At 37.6% G+C, this 10362-nt stretch overlaps 1 protein-coding gene across 1 annotated transcript in view; it reads left to right on the plus strand.

Moving 5' to 3' along the window:
* The first annotated feature begins 266 nt into the window (after positions 1 to 266).
* Positions 267 to 10362, plus strand: part of LOC107041218 — a 13891-nt gene continuing 3795 nt past the window's right edge. Inside the window, exons 1-3 of the mRNA XM_015261662.2 lie at positions 267 to 625; positions 6662 to 6870; positions 9399 to 9534. Coding sequence (XP_015117148.1) covers positions 571 to 625; positions 6662 to 6870; positions 9399 to 9534 — 400 coding nt within the window. The 5' untranslated portion in view covers positions 267 to 570. The remainder of the gene's footprint in view (positions 626 to 6661; positions 6871 to 9398; positions 9535 to 10362) is intronic.

A 10362-nucleotide genomic window follows, 5' to 3' on the forward strand; every position in this document is an offset into this window, starting at 1 on the left:
TTGGCGCGCAAATTCAATTAAATTCCCTTAAGAAACTCCTTGGGGTTTAAGATACAGAGGCGTTGAAAGAAGAGAACGCAGAGGTAAGTGGGGAGCAAAAAAACTATAATGAAGGGGGTGTAGGGGGTGCGTTCTATATCCCTTCTTCTCCTACAATACTTCATGAGGTGGTGGAAAGCAACGATTGTGTGCGCGGGCGCGTGAGACAGGCGCAAATGCTTGCTGTTGCAGCATCCCCGCATCAGTTGCAACTCTGAAATTCTAGAGTTCATTTTCATTCCACATCCTTACAGTACCTACTTGTATACCATTCATCTAATTGTGAACAGTTACGTACAGTATCAAACAATGTTTTCTCGACTCTGTGAAATAGTGATGTCATAGCTGCGAATTTGTGTCCTCAGCGTAGGATAGCGATATTAAATTTCCTACATTTGTACTTCAACGATTTTTAAAATATTGTCAACAGTTGAGAGAGAAGAGATATCACATGTTTTCCATTTATTGAGTGACAGTTATCTGTTCGCGCAGAGTGTATTTCTACTGTCTGAGACGATTCAATAGGCAAGGATGGATGTTAATGTTAAAAGAATTTCAATCTACTGCTTTTTGGTATTGATACCTGGTAAGCTTGAATAAATTGTTTTGGATTTATCGGTCGTTCGATACTATCGATAAGCGGTATAAGTGCATTCCAATGACGGTAATGATTTATATGAGCGTTTTCCTAATGCAGGAGATGAATTTTCGTAATCGTATTGGTATAATACTCTGAATATAACGATCTAGTGTCATTGACTATTCTATTAATTCACAATGCATTCACGGATGGACAAATAGGATCATTTATCACATCCCGGCGGATAAGGAGATTAGAATAAATATTGATGAGTCTCAGTGAGAGACGGCTATTCACCGTGTACTTGATGTAGATTTAGAAACCTCCCCAACAATTTCATCTGTAGCATTGATATGGTGAGCGAATATTCATAATCCTAACGTAGTATTTGCGATTGTGAATAGGTCATTGCACTCCAACAGATTCAAAGTTTGATTGTTGTTCATACTTCGAGTATTCCATAATTCATGGATATGGATTTTATTGTTGAAGATATTGAACTGAATACTCTATAACTTTGCTCCTCAATCACTATGCAAACTTATTGTGACATGCTATCGTTTTCTGCCTATTTGCGGTTTTTTTTATCGTTGTGGGAGATAAGTGCACTCTATTTTCATTATCTCACGCACTAACGGTATTATTTTACTCATCTGTTAAAAATTCTCGAGTTTTCGAGAGCTATTGGAAACGAGATCAACTCGGTCTTTCAGCAAATGGTTTCAACAAAAATCGTAATTGTTCTGAGCTCTAATGGGTCCCGGGAAATGTCTGTTTTTTCCCCACTTTGCGTCTACCAGATTACGCCACGAGAGGTCTCCAATGTCGGGGCCTTATCGCGGCCCATGACGCTTCCCTCGTGATGATGGAGTCGTTTTCCAAATTCGATAAAAATTAGAGTTGGAAAATCCTCAGCGAGAAAGATGTAAAATGAATAATTTTGAAAAGAAAAAGGGAAAAGAAAATGAGAACAAAAATTGAAGACTTGTGGGGAATTGCGGGGGTCGGGAGGATTGGGGCCACATCTTCACAATTACAAATGGCACCGGGAAGGAACGGGACAGCAGAGTTCGGAGGACGCTGAAATGGTTGTGATTTTATGCTTCTTTCCCGACTTTGCTCTCCCGCTCATTTCCCGCGCCATTTGTGATTGTCGAAATAGCTTCCATTTTCTCTTCACTCTGTCTGTTTCCCTCCAACTAATTGAATTCCAATTCTCATTTTTTCATTTTTATATTTTAAATCAAACAGTTTCCGCCGTTTTCGTCGGGAGTTGTCAATTTCCAATTTATATCTTTTAGTATTCAGTGATTCTATTTTCCGCTTTTTGAATAATTGAACTGACGATTTTATAACTTTGCTCCGCAAGCATTATGCAAACTTATTGTGACATGCCATCGTTTTCTTCCTATTTGCAGCATTTTCTTGATCGTTATGAGAGAAAAGTGCACTCTGTTTTAATTATCTCACGCACTAACGCGATTATTTTACTCATCCGTTAAAAATACTCCAGTTTTCGAGAGCTACTGGAAACGAGATTTATTCGGTTTTTCAGGAAGTGAAACAGGTGGTTTAAAAACAAATCGCTATCGTTCTGATTTCCGATCGTCGCGGGTAATTTCTGTTTTGCCCCTACTTTGCACCTACCAGATTATGTCACGAGAAGTCTCCACTGTAGGGGCCTTATCGGGGGCCATAACGCTTCCCTCGCAACGATGCAGTTATTTTCCGAAGTTTATAAAAATTGGAGTTTAAAAATCATCAGTGAGAAACGTATAGAGTGAGTGATTTTAAAACGGGAAACCAAAGTGAAAACAAAAATTTAATGACTTGTGGGCCACATCTCGACAATTACAAATGGTGCGAGAAGGAACGGGAGTCGTGATTTTATGCTTCTCTCCCGACTTTGCTCTGCCGTTCCTTTCCCGCGCCATTTGTGATTGTCGAAATAGCTTCCATTTTCTCTTCACTCTTTCAGTTCCCCTTCGACTAATTGAATTTCAATTCTAATTTTTTAATTTTCACATTTTAAATCAAACAGTTTCCACCTTTTTCGTCAAGAGTTTTCAATTTTCAATTTTTTAATATTCAGTGATTCTATGTGAGTCTGTTTTCTTCATTTTGAATAATATAATTTAGAATTTTTTGGCGATGGTTTTTCATTTTTAGTTTTTCAATTTCCATTGTTTAAATTTTTTCTCTTTTTAACGCTTTCATGCGCCAAGCATTTTCCCACTCTTCGACATTTTGTGGTGGTGTCCGTGCACCACTAGAGTTTGTTTATGGATAGAGATATTGGGATTTTCAGTCCATGAGCAACGTTCCACTTGGTTCTGCCTTCCCCTATCTTTTTTTACCGCAATAAAAACTCACTTTTGAGGACAGTTTTTGGTTTAGTAAACCACGGTTGGACCTCAGTTAAAGTTGCATCAACTCCGGATTAAGATCTCTGAGCGTTTGAGCTCAGTGGTGAAGGGTCTCAATTTAACTGTAATTTAACAGTCTTCATTCAACTTTTACGTAACTTTAACATAAATCATTAGATCTTGGTCAGATGCATGCCCCGGCAATTTTGAGAGAAGCGATGATCCGCAAATGACTCCGCGAGATTCAAAATGAATCGACGCAGTTCTAACAAACAACTTTACGTCAAAACAAAAATCTCAAGCGTCTACCGAGAAAGTCGCGGCCCAAGCGTGCGGGATTTTTCAATAATCTCACAAATATAAACCACGAAGCGCCACGAGAGGCGCTGGAGAAGGGACCACGCTGACTACCAACGAAATGGCGTCGTGGGGAGAACCTTCATCATGAAAGAGTTCACTGACAAATTTGAGATATTCATTTGTGTGCTCATAACAAATGATGTTCGGAACACGGATTTGGGCCAGTCACATTGCGATATTTCATGTGACGTGCCTCATTCTCGTTTGCTTAGTTGTGTTATACTGAAAAATTGGAGAATCGCTCCGTCGATTTCGACCAAAATCTAGTTAGATTTAAGTTACGTTAAGACTCATTGATCGCGTCATTGAGCAAATTGATCGCATTATCGATTTTTAAGGAAGCGTATCAATACCAAATAGTATTTGATGTAAGTTTACTTCTGAAAAGGCGCAAAATTTGGTTCCAAGTGTCTTAAGTGATTTTCTGTGAAATACAAATTTTTGCAGTGAAGCCAAAGAAGTACTGACCGGGCATATTCAACTTTCATTAGAATATTGTTTCTACTTCACATCAGTGCCATCATATGTTCATTTATTATTTCGATGATCATAAGGATGAAAAGAAAAAGACGCAAAGGACCATCATAACAGTCAACCAACACCACTAAAAGGATCGACTAGCAGAGTGGAGCTCAGCAACTACAAGAGTCAAACGATAAGAGCACAAAGGTAGAACGGAAGATTGCTTTCTTAAAAGGGACTCCCACGTTATAGTGTTACGTATCAATATATCTCAAATATATCACAAGAAGCTCCAAAGCTCGTCACACTCATGACTGAGTCTTTCATCTCGCATTTGTCTATTGCCACGCCGTAGAGGCGCGTCGGAGCACCTCATCAGATCTCAGCCCTCGTCAGTCCTTTCTTAAAAGGAAAATACTCACCAGGACGTCACGTATCAATATATGTAGTGAATATCTAAAAAGCCTGTTACAGTCGTGACTGAATTTATCATCTTTGATTCGTCTATTCTCACGTCGTAGAGGTGTGCCGGAGCTCGCCGTCGGAATAGTAAATTACGACGGATACAGCAGTGAAATAAAACGATCGCAAGTGTCAAACGGAAGAATCGCATATCTTTTCTTAAAAAGTACATACTCATCCGGACGTCACATCAATATATCTCGAATATATCCTGAACATCTAAAAAATCTGTCGCACTCGTGACTGAGTTCATCTTTCATTCGTCTATTCTCACGTCGTGGAGTTGCGCAGAAGCACACCGTCAGAATAGTAAAGTACGACGGATACGAGAGTGAAATAAAATGATCGCAAGGGTCAAACGGAAGGTCGTCTATCCTTAACTGTTTCGGGAAGGATTTGCATGAAACTTCGTTTGTACGCGATCTAGAGGGCTATCTATTTCAAGACTGCTGGAGTTTCATTGTTTGACAGTGAAGAGTAGGATCGAGTAAAAACAATGAATATTTTTCCACCGAGAGCTGAACACGAGAAGAGTCGAACGAAGAATTGACTAAAATTGTGTTTTCATTCATATAAATTTGAACCTCCTCATGTTTCCCTCGGTATAAACTCGAATTTCATATTGTTTTCGTCGTTATTCTAGTCGATGTTCACTGCAGCTTTTCTCCTAGTGAAAACAGGCTCAATTTCATAGTTAATAGTTAATAATAGTTGTAAGGTAGACTAAACGTCTGATGTATAGGTATTTCCGGACAGGTGATAGGTGCGGATATCAGGAAACCATCATCTAAGTAGAAGAATGAATCTGTGTGGAGCAAAAATGTTGCGAATGATAAGTTCCTTTGATTACGGATGGTCTAAGAAGAGAAATGACAAGACTTATGAGTCTAAGTAGCCACACGTCTATCAAAGATACCCACAACGATTAAGTAGTAACATATGGATTAAATTATCAAGTCGATCGGAGGTGCTACTTGGAATATACGAAGGATCGCGATTGTCGACAGAACTACACAGAGAGCGCGAAAGCAATTTGAGCCAGTTTATAGCAGTTGGATGGGCGACTGATAATCCTGCCTTACTGCGGTATAATCTAAAGGTGGTGATCTTTCGTGGAGACGAAGCTTCATCAGCAGTTATTAAGATAGGAGCGATCTGTACTAATCACATGGTCAAATTATCAGATAGAAATTATCTTCTGAAGGCTATAAGGGATTTACTGTGCAATATTCCTAAAGGGAAGGACCCTCACAGTGAAATGGCAAAACTGGTTATCGATTGTCTAGATAGGTGTTTCAGATATGCCATGTCATCAAATGATGACGATGAGGAAGGATTGTGGTGATGAGAAATGCTCCTGCTGCCAACATCCCTTGACACGACTACAGTCATCGATCAATCATTTATACGACAAGAGAATGATAGTTCACTAAATCTAGCCAATGATTTCTAACAAGTTTACTAAAAAGACTGACAAGTGTTCTCTGACTTGGAAATTGCTGGATTTGATACACATCGTGAGATAAGTGATACCCATGGGCTGACAGATATGTGTGGAGATTTGATTCTACACAAAATACGGCAAGAGTCAGTTAGTTTGCGTAAAATTCAACTAGAATTTATCGCGTAAGTGAATAGGTTTGGCGAAAAAGTGATTCTGGTGACCCACCATCTCGTTTTCGGTGGTGAAACTTGCGCTCGCAGAGTTTTCATAGTTTCATTATGTAAAAATCGATATTTTTAATAAAAGAATATCATCAACTTCAGGAAACCATTATTCGATTAGATATGCAATGGAAAATCTAACAGCGAGTTCACCATTATTCTTCATACTATCGATTGTCGATTATCGACAGTCGATTATTCTTCATACTAAAAGTGTTTCATCAGTCTCATATAAAATAAATGTTTAATTTCATTTTTCACCGAATTGGTACCACAAAACATTATGAAAATGCCCATAAAAATGTAAAATTTTGTAATACTTAAAATTTTCCATTAGGATAGTATATAAGGACATTTTGCTGATGATACTCTTCAACAAATATCATTCAAGGAGACGAATGCGCATAATGCAGTTTTTAAAAAATAATACTGAAAAATAACAATGATACAGATGAATGAAATTTGTCCCCTGAATCATTTCGTGATGATTTACCATGTTTACAAGGAGAGGCCACGCTCGACGGGTATTGCTAGAGCCCTGATAAGCTCAACTTTACGTATAATTTACAATTACCATTCATAAAGTGGGAACAATACCGTCTTTTTGTGTCAGTTCCTAAAGCATTGACTTAAAAATTTACCCATAAAAGCTAATTGCCGAATAAGCACTCCAATAATCAATCGCATGTCTTCCTTGAGAACATTAATGAGAAAATTTTGATTTCAGGAACGCTGGGTGTGAAAAACGTTAAAATCATTGTACCGCCAATTGTGAGGTCCGGAGATACAGTATCACTCACGTGTCTGTACGATCTGGAGAAAGGCCCACTTTATACTGTTAAATGGTATCTGAATGACCAGGAATTCTATCAATATGTACCAAAAGCTGAACAACCCCAAAATAGTTATCTCATTTGGAAGGACATGAAAATTGACGTAAGTTTACGCTGTTCTTTACATTCTCAAGAATACCAAGCGCAAAATTTGCGTGGAAATGGTGAATAAAAGTATCATTTACTTTGATTCACCGTTCCAACATCTAAAAAAATAAAATTTTAACCTTCTTCATCACTAACTTGCCGGGCGACAGCCAGACGTTTACGCAAAGTCCAACGCAAACCAGTTCTTCCGAATCCAACTTTTAATCCATGACAAGTAAATCTAGATACAGGTATTGTACTTAATACGGTAGTATAGACCAAACGGATGCCGAATTATGACTACTGAACTTATGTGTATTGTCTCGGATTTCTACCGACGAAGGAGGAAAAGTGTAAAGAACCATGTGTGAGTAGTGATGCAGCGGAAGAAATCGATCAATTTCTCGTTATATTATACGTAAATATGTGAAATTTTGCTGCTGTTATTGGGCCGTGCCACTGACCAGCGGTCAATTAGTGACCAGAAAAATCACAAAATCAGAAAATTTTTTATCTCTGAGGCCATCATATTCTCAATAAACCGTTACTTGGAAGATACATGCACGTCATGACGCCATTTCTCGAAAGTTGTGTCACACAAATATCGAGTCAAATATCATAAATATTTCGAAAGCCTGTTACCGTCTTGACTGAGTCTATCATCTCATTCGTCTATTCTCACGTCATAGAGGGGCGCAAAAACGCGCCGTCAAACTAGAATAATGAATGTCAGTCATGGTGAATTACATTGTTCACATAGTGACGCGTGGAAGTGTTATTATTTTACCGGTTTCAGCGGTTAACAGCATCGTGTCTACATCAGAGGTAGTGAGGAGCTGGACATGTGATAAGATGAACAAAACACATGGATTAATACGAAATGGTGCAGTAGTGATTTCAGGCAAGTTTTCCCAATAATGTATTAGAATGTTTGAGTCAGTTAATCATCAGAGGAAATTGTTTCAGGTAAAATGAATTTTAACAAAATTTCCTTTTCTTGCCAAGAAAGCCAACAACCAGATCAATATTGCACCAATGAAGCTAGCGTCCCAACAGTATGTTCAAACATGTCTCCAGGACAACTGAAAATTTTGTGGAGTGCCGAAATTGTACTGAGACAAAAATCACTAATGAAGGAGGCGTTGAAGAAATCCGATAGAACAAAAAGTTGGGAGAAAAAACCCCAAAAAATTGATGACGATGAAACAACCAGTGTATGCGCATTCGAACTCATGAGACTGCACTTTAGCGAGTGGGATAAAGTAGAGACTCGCCCAGATTGCAAATTTCAAACAAAAAAAAAGTGATCCTAAATTAACATCCGGTTTGCTCGACGAGCTATAGTCTGATAGTCGTCACAACAATGATCGTAAATTAAAAATTTGTTGATAGAAAATTTGATATGAATGTAAAAGAAAGGGAGAAAGAAAAGAATAATTTATTTGCAAAAAGAAATTGGAAAAGAACGAATAATCTGTTTTAAAAAGATATTGGGGGAAAAAAAGAATTACAAGCAGTAAAAATTTAGAAAAACCCGTGAGAAAGAAATTAGACGGAAAATTAATAAAGGAGCAGAAAAATTTGAAATCTCGCGCGCCTCAAGCGTTGCGCATTGAGTAGGTATCACAGCACTAGAATGCCGCGCAACTCCACACCGAAGCGCGAGTGGGGGGAGCAGGGTGGGAGAAGACTGGGCGGAGCCAATGTGTGTATAAGGAGCGACGCAGCGACGAAAGATCAGTCTCTCACTCAACCTCTACGAGTCGCTACCCTAATATGAAGCCAAGCCGGAACCAAAGCTAGAGGCTACATTAGAAAAAGCTTGTTATGAGGACAAAGCCAAAGGTCTCTGCCCTGCCGCATATGGAAATTCTTTATTGGGAGGTTGAAACCAGAGGTTTTTATTAACCCGTCAGAGTACTCGCGTGATGTGACTTTTTCTATTAAATTAAGTTTCTTAATTTCATATAATCACTCACATTTCACGAAAGATGATTCATTTGTTTACAAAATGAATGTAAATTTTTTGAGTGAGTTCAATTATTGGTTCGAAAATATCGATTATATAAATATAGTCGATACAAATATGGATGATCTTTTTTTGTTTTGTTCTTTAATCATCTAAAGCAGTTATATGTAAAAAATATTGATGATTAAATTTTTTTGCTTCTGTATTTTTGTTATTTGAGGTTTCAAAGTACCTCTGAGTAATAAATATTCATGAACAGAACAAGCAGCCGGGAATTTTAACTTGACGTTAATTAAGGTTAGAAGCTGTACCACAACACTCTGTTTTTATTGCATTAGTTTTAAGGTTTGTATTTCGAATAAACATATCTTTATGAACTTAATGCCTATTGAATTAAGCCTTTTATTGATGCACCAAACCCTGCTTACATCCTACAGTGTGTCGCCAAAATATTTATGGCCAATACGATCTGATTTATACTTGACTTCATCAATGCTTTTGTATAATTGATTCATACCTGTTAAGAAGATTTTGCAATCTTCGAATTGTATGAATTTTCAAATTATCCTTGACAGGTTTCAAAATCAGACAGCCACGACGTGACCCTCTTCAATGTATCCAGAGAGATGACCGGATTCTATAAATGTGAAATCACTGAAGACTACCCTTCATATCACACGGCCATACTCGGCGGACGAATGCAAGTAGCAGGTGCGCACAAACTCCGTTTGATATTATTTCAGATAAACGTATTCCGAATGTTATACCATGATATTTGTCTGGAAAAAATAACAAATTAGGAACTTGGAGTTAGAAATATTTTAATGAAGCCCCGGAGATAAAATTTTCATTACTCCGAACTACTATCACAATATTTCAATTCAATTTTGGGACACCCTGAATTCGTATTATCTGTTATGTCCTGTATTTTTATTCAAGTATAGAACATAACAGTATACGTTACGTTATACTAAATTACGTTATATAGAACATAACGTATGTTCTATATTTGAATAAAAAAAAGTTTTCGACAAATTAGGGATACAAATTCTGAGAGATTTTCGATTCTTGTTCTGATATCGTGACAAAAGCTCGTATGTTTCGACGCTTTTTCTCACCGCGGCATCTCTAGTTCGGAGAAGGCCTCAACTATGTACCCAGCGCCTGCAAAAATCGGGCCAATTATTCGTGGTTATTGAAGATCCGATCAATTAGCCCCTCATGTATAGATATTCAAAATTTTTATTTTTTTCCTCATTGAAGTAGTTTTGAAGAAAATTGCGAGCTAATAAAAAACATTTGCTAGTTAGTACTTTTCTTAAAATAAATTTTTGAAAAATCACCTCTGAAAAAAAGGCGTTATCCCCTCTATGTCATTATTTCCAAAAAATTTTATCACCAATCGATAGCAAATTGTTTGAAGATTTTTGCGAGTTAAGAAAAAATCGTCAATGCAATCCTATTATTGTGTAAATTAACAATTCCAATTTCAACTGAAAACCAGAGTTGATGACCAGAGTTTGTAACAGAGATGTCAGA

This window comes from Diachasma alloeum, unplaced genomic scaffold (genome assembly GCF_001412515.2).
Source record: "Diachasma alloeum isolate Michigan unplaced genomic scaffold, Dall2.0 Dall_scaffold_00359, whole genome shotgun sequence".
Lineage (NCBI taxonomy): Eukaryota > Metazoa > Arthropoda > Insecta > Hymenoptera > Braconidae > Diachasma > Diachasma alloeum.